At 38.4% G+C, this 16717-nt stretch overlaps 1 protein-coding gene across 1 annotated transcript in view; it reads left to right on the top strand.

Annotated features, from left to right (window-relative positions):
• Nucleotides 1-15838, top strand: part of LOC140312348 (uncharacterized) — an 84741-nt gene extending 68903 nt beyond the window's left edge. The window contains exons 4-5 of the mRNA XM_072390153.1: nt 6620-6825; nt 15084-15838. Of these exons, the coding sequence (XP_072246254.1) occupies nt 6620-6825; nt 15084-15291 (414 nt within the window). The 3' untranslated portion in view covers nt 15292-15838. The remainder of the gene's footprint in view (nt 1-6619; nt 6826-15083) is intronic.
• Nucleotides 15839-16717: the final 879 nt, after the last annotated feature.

Below are 16717 nucleotides of genomic sequence, written 5' to 3'. Positions count from 1 at the left end.
CCCATGAGTCAAAAAGAGGTAGAGCTCACTGGAGATTAGGGAATGAGAATCACACTTTTCAGTAAAAAAAAAAAGTATATTTTTTTCCCACAGAGAATGTATTATGGCAAATTAATTATTCTGAGATTAATGCATGGAGAAAATATTTTAGCAGGAGATATTATCTCTGAAAAGTCAGAGGATGGATACACCTTTTGCTCCCATCCCCCTACCTTGCTCTCCCACCATGTGCTGAAAACAGCTAAGATGCATAAGGAGTCTAATGAGGGAAGAGATTCCAAGCAGCCTGATGGATCTCATCAATCACCTTTCTACTTTAGAGGTGTGATGTCGGTCAGGAAAGGGGGTCATGAAGGGGGGAGGATGGGGGAGAAGGGAAGGGATCAGGCTTTTAATCTCAATAAGTTAATAGACTTTCGAGTTTGGTCCTACTAAGTAGAACTTTGTGCAACTTACTGCTCACAAGCAGCATGTACACAGGAGAGTCTCAGGAGCTGCTTGGCATTTCCACATTACACAGTTAATTTACGTTGCACCTGAAATTAGGAGATCTAACTAGAATTTGTCGATACACCCATAACAGCCAGTTAAAGGTTACTAATTACAGAGCTGCCATAAGGAAATCTCTCCAGATCTCTGCTGTAGGAAGTGCAATACATGGATCTTAAGATGGGTTATAAATATTTTAACAGCAAATCTGTAGGATTCCTGACTCACCTGAAGGCGTTTATTATATCTAAAACAACATTGGACCAAGTGCTATAATTAATAAGAGGCTAGTAGCAAGCATAGAGATGATGTTTGATCACGGAGGCACTGTACGGTGCCCAGACCATCATACACTGAGAAACATTCATTGTGTCTTAGCAGGCTTCCCTGACACTTCCTCGTGCAAGACCTCTGCTAGCCACTGGCTCTATATTGATCCAGTGCATAGAATAATATACTAGAATAATCATATGGAAAAGAGTTTCACGATGTGCATCTGCTCCATCCAATTATTCCAACCATCAAAATGTGAACTAGTTATTGAACAGAAAATACGTGACACAAGCTTTGTTTGTTCAGCAGATTCCATGTTTATTTGAGTGCAGGGTCTGTTTTCATGCAATGATGTAATTCTATGATGTTTTCCTAACCATAACCACTTCATTTTAAATACACAACCCCAACCAAGTAGTCTGTAATGTGAAGTACAATGGTGAAGCACAAGAAAACAACAACTGAATGAAAAAAACTATTCCGAGGAAGGTCCGCTGAAAGAAGACTGATGACAGTAAATGTTAAATATTCTTGTAAACTTAATCCAATTATTCATATGTACAGGCACAATTCCCAGTTTGTTTGTTTTTTTGGATAGCAAATTAAATTAATTCCATTGTGTAATACAGTGTCACAGCATTATGTCATCATCTGGTTGGAGGGGTTGAAGAATGGCACTACATCCCTGACTTCGAAGCGGGAGAGCCACTGTCTTGATGACGAGTGCTTTAAAGTAGCTTTGTTTTCACTGGTTGTTTTTGCATTAAGTCACTATTTCCTTACACTTTCACTCCCTGTTTGATCACTGTTTTACATTTTACAAACTATTTGGTTAAGGTTAGCTATTAAAAACCAGATGGTTGATGTTAGGAAAACATCATCGCCTACATTAAAACATAAACATACCCTGTAATTACATATCAAATCAAAAAATGTCCTTAACATTTTTAATGCCCGTCCTCTGAGCTAAACACACAAAATGTGATGGATGCATGAACCACACGTCCCATTTGAATAGATTACTTTCAAAAGTTGTGCTGGAAAAAATAATGCTGGTTTTATCTTCATCACTGCAAAGTTTTCTGCTATGTGGCTATTTTAAGTTTTGTTGTGAGACTGGGCAGGGAAGTTACATTTTTTTTCAGACCCATACACAGACTTTATCAACAAAAAAGTGCTGATTATGGGGTTATCTTTTACCTTGGATATCACTTTTTCAGTTTTTGGTAGATGCTTTCACTGGTGTTTTTTCCCTGTTTTTCCTCATAAAGACACTTATTTGGTCACGTATATGCATATTAATACAACACTTGCAAGACCTGCACATTTCACACAAATTGTCACTGTATCATGTGGAGGCAAAGACACCAGGCTCCCTTGGCTGAACAAAGCATGATACCTAATTGTTGTTTCTTGAAACATACTTGCTTAACGCACAACCAGTTAGCAACATCCAGGACTGCAGCATTTTCATACTTGAGTGAGGGGTGTGTTTTGTTTTATATAGCGCCAGTTGCATATATATGTTATAAATAAATTTGACAGCTATATCTAGGTTTATCGAAAAGACCAAAAGAAAATTGAAAAATGTGATCAATACAATTCTGGTGCTTTGGGACTTTGAGTATTACACCAGTAGAATGTCCAATTTACTTTTTAGTCTAAGCAAAATAAAGCTGTGGTGGCCCCAACAGGGTCACGGTAGCTGTGTAGCTCAACAGGTTACAAAGAGTGCTAATAAGCAGAAGACCTTGGGTTTTATCCACAGTATTTTTGTCACTTTTATTTTTGCTATCTTCTTTAAAAGCTGTGCTTAAGAGCGTTTAAAAAGTGAGTAGATTCTAAATGTCTTTTCATTGGTGACCGCAGTCATTTTTTGAACATCTTTTCAATAGAAATATGCTCACAAATCGAAACATTAATTTTCAATCTTAGACGGAAACATGAGTAAGTTCGACTCTCAAGGTAACAACAGAGCAAATGTTTTGCCGCACAGTGAGGGCTTCCTTTTGTCATTGAAAGAATAGAACCTGATGGCACAACAAATAGAACGAAATGTGGTGGTCAGTCCTTAAGATTTGTGCAACAGAGAGCAATGCACGTTTTTGGTGACGATCATGCTATGGTAGATTTATTATCACATTCATCAGCAGAACCTCTGCTTTTAGTCATATCAAGGCCAAACCAGTCTGAATCCAGCTTAAAGCAACTCAGTGGGTTTATTGTAGTTAATCAGCCAAATTAATTACGGTATGTGTGAAGAAGCAGAGTAATAAGATAGATTCACATACTTCTATTGTTTCCACATTCCTCTCTATTGAATAAAATACTGTATTTTCTGTATTTTGGAAATTTTTTTTATTTTAGAAAAAAAGGAGACAAAACTTACCGTATACATTTACCAAAGGAAACAATGATTGAACACACCATATGAGGAAATGTATCACAGATATGACAGGCTCATCTGCTTTTTTTTTTTTTTTTACTGGGAACACTGTCATTTGCTGTGCACTTAATCATGAAATTCAAATCATGTGGTAATCCACAAACCAGACTGAGAAGCAAACTAAAAAAGTCAACAAGCAATACATTAACTACTGGTTAAAAAATCCCAGTCTGTTATTTACATCCTGATGTTTTATGACTATGACCTTTAAACACAATACCAATCAATCAATAGGAGGGAAGCAGCCTATTGGGAATATTTAAATCCACAGATTCTGAAAGTAGGACACAATTTATCCAAACACAATCATTATTAATATCTGGACAGTCAACCCTAATACATTTTCTGCATATTTTCCACATTAGTTCTCTCCGTCCAGATGTACACACACACCAAACTTGGAGATAATTAATGATCCACAGCTGTCACGTTTGTCAACCAATACAACACAATATTATCCTCATAAAGTCACCTAAATATTTGGCCCATCATGAAGATGGCTGCAACATTCTTTGTGATATAAAATCTGGAACTGAACACCAACAATAATAATAGAAAAGACTATTATTTTATTACTAGTAACTGCTGGGGAGGAACATACTGCTACTGAAAAAAAATGACTATAGTTAGATCAAAGTGTCTATTTTTTTTTTATTTATTTTTTTTTATTAGTCTACTAACTTAAATTTATAGTACAAGTTGACAAAAATGCCACAGCTGCTTCTTGCAAAGTCTGTAGCTTGAGTAAGCAAGTTGCAAAACTGCTGTGAGTTTAGTAGTCAACTGTTTGGCTGATATTCTAATATTATCAGCTACCATATGAGGGCATTTTAAAAAGTGTAAATCGGCCTGTGATTCAGACTGCTCATCATGCTAATCCATGTGCATACTGAAAAAAAAACATTGATTGCTAATGCTAACGGGTGTGTGGCAAAAAGTTAGGCCATGTGCTGATATTATTGCTTTAGTTTTTCTATTTGTAAAACTGCGTTTTACAATTGAAAAAATATATACATGTCAGTTACATTTCATGCAACACAGCTAATGTTCCCCTAAATTTGAATTTAGAACCACAGTCACTGAAATTAGTTAACTGTTGGTAGCTAACTTGTCAGTTCCCTATTTAATTCTGTTAAAGTCTGAAGTCATTTGAATCTGGTGAGCTGGAAGAAGCAAATGTGTTAAACATGCAAGGCAATAGGAAATCCTTGCTTACAGTATTAAGCAAGTGAAAAAATGTTTATGCATATATAACTTTTGAAGTTATATAAGTTATATAAGTTAGTGGAGTGCAGACAAACACATTGACAAAAGCATTGTTTGGCCCCTTCTTTACCATTTTGTGCTTACATTTCTTTTTTGCCCAAAACAGTTAAAGAAAATAACACATCCAAAATGTAAAACTTGACTAAACATGACTGATATACATTCAATATTTATTCAAGTTGTGGATAATGTTTTCCCTGCTCTTGACTGTTATTTTTTTCTTTAAAAATGCTGAGTTCCAGTTAACATGCTGGATTAATAAATAATGGTAAATAGTCATACATACAGTGTATTCTAACCTTGTCTAGGTTCTTCAAAGCATGTATTCATTCAGAGAGACACTCATGCAGCGCCTACTATAATCTATATTTTCTCTACAACATGTGCTGCCTTTTCTCCACAATCACACCTTGAGTGTCTTGCCCAGGAAACCATGAACAAATAGGGCATCACTGCCAACCTTCTGGAAGACAACCACTCTACTGGCTACTTAAACATAGTACCCTTCTCAAGACATAAATGCCCCGCAATATATATGGAACACTGAACCAAACAAAGGCAACATAATATCATCTCAAGAGTTGATTTGAGATGACACATAGAAAACTGGGTTGTAAATTTCCATCATGAACAGAGCCAATCGTTGTGAGAAATACCTTTACCATCTCCAAAAGACAGGAGTAGGTTTTCACTGAGTCTTGTTTTTGGCTTTTATGTGGCTGCAACACTCCACCTCTTTTAGGAAGTAAGAATCACTACCAAAGAACCTGATGAGCGAGGAAACAACAACCCAGTATTTCAGTCAGAGTGACTAGAATCAAAAGAGGCAAAAGTTCAGGATCTGAGTGCAATGAAATGTATCAGTTCTTTAAAACCTACTGACATAGCTCACTTGTGGAAGAGCAAGCCCAGACAGAAAGGGCTGAGTAATGAAGATGGATGCATTCTGTTATCAGGCAGCCACTTAGTGGGGCCTGATGTAACCTTAAACATTGAGGATAGCTCAGTTGCACAAAGAATCTAATTAATGAATAGCAGCCATGAAAGAGGACAAGGCAAGTGTGCATTTGCAGATGAATTCCAGACACTAATCAAACACTGTTTAAGTGGTTTGGTTTGTCTCCAGAGCGAGGCGATATTTGCTGAGGACTTAGGGCAGTGTTTGCATGCTGGCTTAATGATTGCATGCATCTTTTAGTGTTTTTATACATGTGCCTGTGTATGGGCTTTTATTCCTGTTTTAAGTGTTATATACACTGGTGCCAAGCCTAAAGTAATAGAGGACTAAAAGCACAGAAGTGGTGTGAAGCTACATTAGTGTGAATCTATTTAAACATTATGATTTTGTTGTTCTCTGATCATACCACACAGCAGGTTTTCTATATGTAGACAGTTGAATCCCTTTGGCTCTGTAGCTCGATGTATATTGGCTGTTTGAAGCTGGGGACATTCTTTAGATTTTAAAACAAATTTAAAACTACAGCTTGGCCAGTACGCTAGATATTTTAAAAAGAGTGCACATTATCAAATCTAAGGTGCAGGACTCTCACCTTAAATGGGTAGAAAGGGATTTTGGAACTAAGTTTAAGCGCAGTGTGTATTCTGTGCCTGTAATTGTTAGACAATGATCAGGGCAAATCTTTTTGTAGGTGCCTAAGATTTTGATAAGACCGTGTGTCTTCTTGGGCTGGATCTTGATTTCTATGCACATTTCTGATAGCTATTTTAGCAGGTTGAATTGACCAATCAAAGCGTTGTGGCCAGAATTAGTAATGGCAAATGCTACTATGTTAGCACATACAGTGGCTATTATGGCTATATCTAGAAGTAGCCTGTTAATAAAAGTTTTCCTAAAACACGACTGAAGGTGAAAGTCTTCACTTTAGCATATGTTGGACAAAATGCAACTCATAATTTATGATGATTGTGTCAAGTTATAAAGTTTAACAGTTCATCCTGAGAGAAAACTTGAATGTCAGAACCACCTTTCACAACCAAATGGCTTCACTGACAGAGCGACCAACAAATGCCTGATACCTCCCTTTGTGTCTCTGCCTTAAAATCATAGGATTATTATGATGAAAAGTGAAGTTAGTGATGATCCGACCAGAGTGACTATGAGGTTATATTCTTTCTCTTATCCAGTACCAGCTGCAGAGGCGTTCTCCCTGGCGGTTGCTGGGTTTCCAGTGGCAGACGTGGCTTGTGTTGTTCACCGTGTTTGTTCTGCTGGGACTGGTTCCTTATGTTGTTCACTGCATGATGACGGCGTTCACCAACCCTCCTCCTCCTGTCTCCTTTAAAGTGGCAGCAGCCTCTTTTGGTTTACTGACAGAGCTTCTGCTCATCAAGTAAGTGTTTAATATTTTACCCTCTATCCGTTTACCTACACATCTGTAGTGTTCATGTCATGCAAACAAGCTATTTCTGAAAACATGTAGTTGTCTGACCCACAGCACACCCCATCTCTCTTGTTTTCTTGTCTTTCTTTCCATTTTGAAAGAAACTGGAAAGATGTCTGCAGTACTATCAACCATTAGTAAACGAACAGTGTGATATTATTAACGTCTATCTTGTAAGTAATGCATTAGATTCCTGGCATAAACAACATCTACTCTCTCATCCGAAAGCAACATATGGCAGATACTGTAATCAGATTACAAATACGGTCATGTAATTAGTAAATGCCAAAAGCAGTTTGTCCCTCGGGCTGCACTTTTATGATGCATTCAAACTGCGTTATGTGGAAGCAAGGTTCATTATTGTAGTATTTTAAAAATAAATCTATGTTTTTTATTTGACTTCTATATCTTTGCTCCAACGAGCCAATGCTGGGCTCTATACAAGCTCCCCTTTACTTACAATTAGCTGTAAAATATGATTGTAGTTTTAGAAATGACCCTCTAATTACCCTGAGCTGCTTTTTCTGTGAGCAACAAAATTAAAACTGGTCTTGTACATGTGTCCTTCCTCCAGTCTTTTTCTTAACTAGAGGAAAACAGGCTGTTTGTAATTAACTTAACAAGGCCCATAACTTTTTTCCCCCCATTAACTGCCTTTGCAAGGAATGCAGCAAGTCAACTGGTAATTAATAAATGTGGTAGCTGTGGTGGTGTGCTTCTGCTTCATTATGTTGCTGAAGCCCTTGTCCACGCTAGTAATGAGCTGTAATTTTATGACAGGAAATTGGTTTGTTTACAACACGTTAAGCAGCCTGAGATGGTCACATTGTTCACCGATCTGGGCTGCAGGCATTGTTTGAGTTAAAATAGGTTAAAATATTCTTTCTTTAACATACTCACACCTATCTGTGAATCAGTTGAAGTAAGTGAGTTTTTGCTGAGGTTTTAAAGTTTTAGTAAGGACTACAGTGGACCTTAATTGTTAGAGAAACAGTAATATTCGTAAGTGTTCTACATAGGTTCTCTGCTGACTGATGCCTGCATTATTACTGCTACAATAGGAAGGTTGGTGGGTGCCCTTATTAGGATTGGTGGTCTTTACAGACCTGTGCCCTGTGGTATTAGAGCTGCCTGGGATGTGCCAGCCTCCTGCTGCCCTCTGTCAGTGTGCATCTCAATCACACTTCAGCCCTGCGGGTTCAGCTCTTGTAAGGAGCAACCCCCCCAGTCCCCTCCCCAGCTCCTCTGACCCCCATCTTTTAGCCACCACTCCACTTATAAGTCTTCCAAACAAGGATGAGACCAACAGCTTACAATCTAACATTTTTACAAAATATTCAATATAATTGCATTCAGTTTGCATTAATTTTAGAAGACAGACTTTCTACAACAACAAAAAAAAAAGTTTGTAAACCTTAAAATGACGTGCTTTTGACTTGTTTTGAAGTACAGTGATCTTTGTTATGCACATTCCTGGGCCTGAAATTGCCCTGGAGTGACCGGAGGCTGAGATTCCGCAGTTCACAACTTTGGTTTCTTGCCCCGCACCACACCGTTTAGCTTTACTGTCACTTCATATTTTTGTGGGCTTTTCATTGTTGTCTTTGTGGCGTTTTCTGCATGACAACAAATTCATGTGTATGGCTGCATATGTACATGGCTTACACAGAGATTTTATGGCAGTGGTCTTACAGCCCACCACTGTACAGGAAGTCCAAGAGCAAATTTGACAAATTTGACAAACTCTGTGGCGTTACTTTAATATATATATTATATACTAAATTATGTCTCCTGGTATTACAGGCTTTGTAACAACATGAAAGGGGTCTTTCTGCATCAACAAAGCTTTTACATATTTTTTGTCCTATGGAAAAAAAAATATATAAAAGCTTAAAAGCTCTCAAAGCAAAAAAACAATGACATTTGAAATACCCAAAGCTAATTGAAAAACACAGGGAAATTGAGAAAATATCTACAGCAATTTGACTGGAGCATTTGGGAAGAATGTAACAAACAGAAAACAGAACCAAATATAAAAGCAATCTTCAAATTGCCCAGACCTTCACTGAAATGTTTCCATGGGGCTCTTAGAGAGTGGCAGCCGGGACATGCTTGTTGAACTCGTAGTTTGTCATACAACAAGTGTGTCCCAGCTGTAGTCAACAATTTTTAATGTCTTCTAAAAGCAAATCTCAGCTTGTTTCGGGATTTTCTTGATATTTTGTGTGTTGCAGTGTCTCTAAATCCTGCAGTAACTTGGTGGAAAAGTCCTCTTAATTGCAACGTGTTAAAAGTAACCAACAATATTATTTTAGGATTCAGTGCAACTTACAAATGTGGGATTTGTCCTCCTCACAAACTCAAATAATGTTTTTGTAGGTGGTCGTCTGGTTTCCTTTGAATGTTTTGACCCTCTGAAACAACCTTTGATTTGTGCCCCTCTTCCAGCTGCAGGTCTGTTTCTGGACACATTCACAAAGTCACAAAATATTTGTCAGGCATGAACTGCGTTTCAGAAGGCTGTCACACAATATGCGCCCTCTCCTTCCTTTACTGTCATGGCGAGAGTTTGCGGTGCTGAGACAGAGCCCTGACCGTGCAGCTCTGCACTGTGAATTTTTATATGCCACTGCCTGGAGGTTAGAAACTCTCATTATGCCTTGTTAGATTTATTAAAATAGATTATGGAAATGTTAATTAAGTCATTAATTACATTATTTAAGCAGCATTGACAGATAAGGAGTATGTATGTGTGTGTGTGTGTGAGGGGAAGAGAAGAGGTGGGGGGTGTCAAGCTCCCTGGGTGGTTTAAAAGGATGTGATTGGTGACAAGGGACACTGTGGAGATGGCGTCTAACCAGTAGTGCTGACATGATACAAAGTGGCCTACACTGCTCTCTCACCTCACGCTACTGTCTACAGCAGTTTGCAGATCTGCCTGAGGACGAGTCGCCCTTCTGCAGATGTATGAGCCCACAAATTTGCCTTTTTCAAGTGGCAACTACACTTACAGTGAGTTAAGAGGGTTTAGGGATCGAGAACATGTTTTGCATTCCACTTTACATTTTTCCTTTGTGTGGACGTTCAACATTTGGACGATGCATTTTCAGTGACATTTGAGCAGAGGCCTCAAGCCATATTTCCAGCTGTTCAAGAGGAAAACACAACAGCACAATTGTAAGATGAATTACCCACAAGTTGATACTATGGACTCTCTTATCTGTTGACAGTTTAGTTACCACAAAGCACAAGAAATGTGTTTTCCAATTCTCTGAGAATTGAGCTTTTCTTTGTACCATCAAACCTATATTAAGGCAGAGAAAATTGCTCTGATCACACTTGATAAGAACAAATGATAGATGTTGTAAACAAGCAGAATGTTTCAATTCTGATGTGAACCATTGATTTGCCTCGGCAGCCAATTACTATGTGGGCTGAGGTTATCCATTCAGTCAGTCTGCTGAGAGAGACACCCCATCCCCACCCCCATCTCCGTGTCCATTCTACTTTTTTGTTCCAAAAAATTGCTCAATTAAAATGTATTATAAACTCTTATAGTTGAAAAAGAACAGTAGGAAATAATGAGTCTTGTTCCTCTGACCTTCCATCAGGGTGCCAGACACCACTGAAAGGTGTATGTCTTGATATTAAGTGGCTGCTGATTGTAGGAAGTGATACAATGTGTAGCCGTACAATACCTTGGAGTCAAGCTATGACGATTAGCCTCCACATCAGCCGCATGAACCTAATGATAATGAACTGATTGCTGTTAGTTAATATGCACCAGCATGAATCACATAAATCAGATAGTTCTCAAACAAAAAGAGAGCTTTTCTCTCTGTTATAGTAGCTGATTATTGAAAGTGACTAAATAAGATACAAATGTATACATAATGTATTATCATAATGTCTCCCTCTGTGTTGGTGTGTTCCTCTAATGGTCAGCAACATCCAGCCATGTGAGAAAAAAAGTCCACCCTTTTTCAAATCTCAAAGGTTTTACGTACCAAGATAAAATAAAAATAAATACCAAAATAAAAACTTAATGTAGGAGGATGAGTCTCATCCCTGCTCCCAAAATGGGTGAGATTGCTCGATCACTCCCTGGGACACGCTATAAAAAGGGATGGAGCCTATCTCAACCTCCTTAGGTCTTGGTCCCATGACCGCCTGCTTCTGGGTTGTCTCCTAGCTTCCTACCCATTTCTGACACTGGTAATCTTCAGCGCTGAATAGGTTCCCCTTCCCTATTTCACCAAATTCCTGTGATCATGTCAGTTCTTATGGTTTTTAAACTTTTTAAATGGTCGCTTATGGTTTCTTAATAAAATGAATATTTTCTTTTAATTGGAACTACGTCGTCTGCCTTCTGTAAACAAGTTTGTGTGCCTTGTGGTTTGTATAACAACTGAATTATTTCCCTGGGTGAAATTCCCAGGGTGGCGTTGTCACTTCACACATTCACTCTTCCTCAACCTTCATATCTAGATTCTCCCTTGGTTATCGCCAAATTAAGATTAGGTAAATGATGAAAAATGCAGAAATAGTGTGTGAAAAACTAAGTACTCCATGAAAGTCCATGATTCAACAACTTGTAGACAGAGAATTAATGGTTTTCTTTATGATGTTATCAGTCTAACATTATTCTGGGTGGATTTTGATCCACTTTTCTTTACGGCGTTACTTCACCTCACTGAGATTTGTTGACACTCATTTATTTCACAGCTCTCTTGAGGTTCCATCACTGTATTTCAATCAGGTTGAAGTCTGGACTTTGATTGGATCATTGCAACACCTCGGTTTTTTTTGTTTGTTTTATTCCTTTTTCAGACAGTCTGTTGTACATTTGCTGTGTTTGTCTAGGCCTTGTGGCTTCAAAACAAGCCCAAATCATCCAACTTTCACCATGCTTGACAGTTGGTATGAGGTGCTTGTGTTGAGATGCTGTTTGGTTTCATACATAAGTGCATTATAACCAAATATCATTACTTTGGTCATGTCTGTCCACAGGACACGGTTCCTTGCCTTCCTTATTCTTGTTGTACTGTCATTTTAACCACTCACATGATAACCAAGGCCTATGAAGTCTGAAATGTAGCTCATAGTTGTTTTTTTTTTTTTTTTTTTTTTTCAGTTGTTGTTGTTCACTCGAGTTTTAAACAACAAAACTGATGTTTTTAAGTCTGTTTCTCATACATACTTTGGCCTTTTTTTATTACGATAGCAGAATGCCGTTTGTACTATGCTTTGAGCCACAGCAGTAGAGTCGCACTGCTGTCATTTAGTATCACACAGAAATCTTGACATCTGCTTTCAAAATCTGTCTCAGTATCACATTGTCTCCACAACAACTGGGGATTACCTTTGTTTGTTATATGTTTTAACATATCATTGTCATCTCATTAACATTTATTCTTTTCTAAAACACAGTTCTTTCTGTGAAATCCTTGGGAAGCAAAGCAGCTATGCTCAAAATTAAAAATCAGTTTCTTCTAAAGAATCTTTGCATCATATTTCTGGTGTGCCCAGGTCACAGACAGTGCTGGTTGAATGCAATAGTATTTGTAGTAGTGGTATTTCTGCAAACGTGCACTTCTGAAGACTTTATGCTTGCTAATGAAATCTCAGTTCATTCCACAGAGTGTGTAAGTTATAGTAGATGCTCTACTTGGGTCATTGCAAAGATATGTCTCCTCTCCTAAACGGAAACATCACTAGTTGTTTTAATCTCCAAACTGAGTAGATTGACGTGAAGTTTTTAAAAGTGAAAATTGAGAGGGAGAGCTAGTACAGTACCTCCAAAGTTCCCATTGTAACACCTTACAATATTTGTTACGTTTATTTAATCTGTTATAGGAAGAAAATGTTTGGTTCGCACAGTGCTCTGCAACATTTTGATCTTTTTATCACTTTTTAAGGCTTTTGTACATAAACAAGGCCATTATTCCAGTGCACACTGCCAGTGACAGCCATTTCAAAACAGCAATACCACAGAAACAAAAGCAGCAGCAGGAGTGCTTTTCTTACTTTGTCTGACATCTGTAGAGACACATAAAGTGAAAAAATATAATTTTGCCTTTGCATGTTTCCACATTCCCTCTAATCACAGAGGCTAAAAGAACTGCCCCCTCCCCAAAAAAGCCCAACCTTCCCTGATTGGTCACTTACAGGGATGTAAATTTGTATACACCCCTGATTGCACGATGAGCAATATTGATAATAATGGCGTTAGAGTGTTAGAGAGTTGACAAATGTGACGTCGCCGGTCCGGCCGCATCTGGTGACTCTTGTAAGTCTCTTGACATAGTTAGAGAGCAATGTGTGTCGAGCCATACTGTACTTATCTGTACGCTAACAACAGATGAGCGTGCTCAACTATTTCCATTTACTCATCTTCTTTTCTGCCAGTAAGCGTAAACGTAAACTGTACAGAGAAGACGCAAAAAGGCTTGCTATGATTGATCCAGTGCCAGTAATAAGAGACGACATACAGGAATCACACAACATACATTTAGTGTAAACAGGAAACGAAGTACAAGCACGGTTACTGTGACAACCACAAACAAAACTGGTGCAGACTTCACACATGTTAGTAACCTAAAAAATATTAACTTTCCTTTTTAAATATATATATAGGGGGATGTTTTTTTGTCTTTATTATGAATTTAGATGTTAATTTTAATTATGAAAAATAATTCAACAATCACCCTATCATTTAGCATGGGCCAGTTGTACAAGTGGCCCATCCACTTAGGTCAACCCATAACACCGGCATTATTTTTTTCAGTAACGAATAATATAATACCTTTTCCCATCGTTACTGAGAATGTGAAGTGGCGCGTTATTAACATTTGGTTGAATGAAGCGCAAAGTGTCAGGTTTTGGCCCTGCATCAGTTGCCTGGAGAGAGCAGGGGTGGGGATGATGACACCGCTGCAAATGTGATGATGATTGGCTGGGTGGGCGGATGATGCCCTGCTCGTGCTGTCTCACTGCACCCTCTGTGACTGCTAAACACAACAAGACAGCGACAATGGCTACGAGCCAGGGAAATTCAAAGGTAGCGACTTCAAACTGGAAGGACCGGCATGACTTCTCGCCCATTTTAATTAAAGACAAGAATGTTTATGTTACATGCACGCTATGCCCAGGAAAAAAATACTTTATCCACGTCTGCCTCAAGCAACTCGAATCTTATGAAGCACCTCACGTCAACACATGCTAACATGACACTTGTTGCTGCTGCTGCTAAGTGGTAGGCTGCAATCTATTGAGTTCAAATAAATACCAAATGTTCTAAAATACTGTAGTGTTTTTATTCTTCAATCAGTTAATATAAACATCTTTGACGATAAAGATGTTATAGAACGTAATAGCGTATAGAACATGAAAAATAACGTCACAGTTACTTTGCTGAGTAACTAATTACTCTTACAATGAGGTAACTGAGTTACTAACTCAATTACTTTTTGGGAGAAGTAATTTGTAACTGTTACTAAGTACTTTTTAAAAGTAAGATGACCAACACTGATGATGAATCAATCAAAGTGTTTCAGCAATTTTCCAGGAAATGACAGACTGAAATACCTTTAAGAATTCATTCAAAACTACTTTTTAGTATACAGGTCACTATTTTCAAGTCAGGTCATACAAAAAATATATATATTCTGGGACTTTAAAGGGTAAAAGCCCTGGTATGAAAACAACATGGACAGTAGACACCCAATCATGTTCAGACTATATTCTTTGTTCAGTCCGTGATCTGCCGAAACAAGTCTGTTCTGTAGCACCCCAAAATTAGAAGCATCAATGGATGTTCTTCTGGGATTGTGTATGATTTAGGCCACAGACTGTCAGAACTTTTTGGGTGGCACATGAAGGAGCAGCAGTTTATCATTATGAGGCGTTCAACAGTTTGCATCAATTTTCTTGAATTGCATGAAAGACACGGTTTGACTGGACCATTCCATTGCATCATGTCAGGATGAAAAGCAATCTGGATTAAACAGGAGTCTCCCACACACTCTAAAGACTCATTTAATAGTAGGACAGGGACTTAATAATAAGACTGGGATTATGTTATTACTAAAAAAAAGTTATTTGGCATCAGTGTGAATGTAACTAATTGGACTTTGGTGACAGAATGATGTGGGATGAAGCCTACAGACTTCTTTTCCTAATGCTGTCGGTGGGTGGTGTTTTCACAGGTGTCTGTCGAGTTACTTCAGCAGTCGCTACCGGCAGGCTGAGCAAAGCGCCTTCATAGTCCAACCCAGAAGCAGTCTGGAATGCCGGGACCACTCTGAATCAACTTCAGCTGCGGCAGGTCACGCTTCATCAGCACCCTTGACCAGTCAAAGAGAGGAGAAAGTGGAGGTGTTGAAGATTACCGGTAAACATCTCAGCTTTTTCTGAATCAGACGGAGTTAACAGAATTCAGGGTGTGAGTAAATCTTTTGGGTATTAGATGTGTCTAACAGCAATTCAGAGAATCACAACAGTATATCATTGTGGCATTTATGAGATCTTACACTAAGAAACCTATTTACGAGGTGCAAAACGGTCTTGTTTTTCCACTGTGTTAAACCTTACACCCTCACTTTATACAATAAATACATTAGCATAAGTTGCAAATTGATGAAAAGAAAGAGAATGCACGTAGTTTGCATGAGTGTGTTCTGGCACAGCGAAGGAAAAAAAGCCTGAAATCACTCTCTTGCCTTAATGATGCCCACACAGAGACAATGGGGCGCCGCTCTGATTAGTGTCACCTGTCCTTGTGCATCTCATCAGCTCCATTATGGCTCCAACTCCCATGCCTCTTCTGCTAATTGAATAGCCCGTGAAGTGGTGACGAGCACGGGGGCGAGAGCAACGTCTGTCCCACTGCTGCTTTAGAAATGAAAGGAAAGCTTCCCATAGAGACCCAAGCTCTAGAAACATAAACCATTATCAGACAGATTGCTAACAAGTAGCCCTCGTGTTACATTACCATCATATTGAGAATAGATTGTTTTTTATGTTTAACAGCTTTCAATTAGCAGCTGCTTTATAATTTTAGCAAGGATGCATCATCTCTTCGCAGGTTCAGATGCTTCATTAGTAAGGGCTGGATGAGAAGATTAAAAGTACTCGCCTAAACATCCGTCAAATATACAGATACAGCCAGCTGCTGCTTAGCTTAGCTTAGAACAGATACCAGAAATGGATAATTGTACAGAATTGCTCAATCGAATGGCATCAAAATAGTGTATAGTAAATGCACCTTCAAAGCAAACCTAGAAAGGTTTGTGAACCCCAACGCTACGTGCCTCTGATTTGTTTTGAACTACACTGATCTTTATTATGCACATTTCCGGGCCCTTTCCTTACATCACACCATTTCACTTTACAGTTGCATGATATTTTTGGCTTTTGATCTTTGTTGCTTTGTGGTACATTTGATAACACAGGTGTTGCACCCCACAACTGTAAGGAGAGCCAAAGAGCAGAAAAATTGCAAAATTCTTTAGAGTTACGTTAAAGCTCACTAATGTATCTTTTATACCTGTTTATTCCATAACAAATCTAACATCCCTGTTCGTTTTTTTTCCAATCTCCAAACACGAAAGTGTCAAAATCCATAGCAATCTTTGGATGGTAGCGCATCTATATCTGTAGCTGTTTTGTTGAAAGCAGCGTCAACGTGTGATCTCACGTTGTAAGACGTGTAAGCTCTAACCACATATATTCTTCTGACCCTCACTTTGTGTTTTGTGATGTCAAGACAAAATAAACCAAGCCCAAACCATTCATGAGTGAGAGCAAAATGGAAAAGTGAGCAGGGCTGTGGAAAACACTG

Source organism: Leuresthes tenuis, unplaced genomic scaffold (assembly GCF_036924035.1).
Source record: "Leuresthes tenuis unplaced genomic scaffold, fLeuTen1.0.hap1 SCAF_7, whole genome shotgun sequence".
Lineage (NCBI taxonomy): Eukaryota > Metazoa > Chordata > Actinopteri > Atheriniformes > Atherinopsidae > Leuresthes > Leuresthes tenuis.
This window is presented reverse-complemented; position numbering and strand designations above follow the sequence as displayed.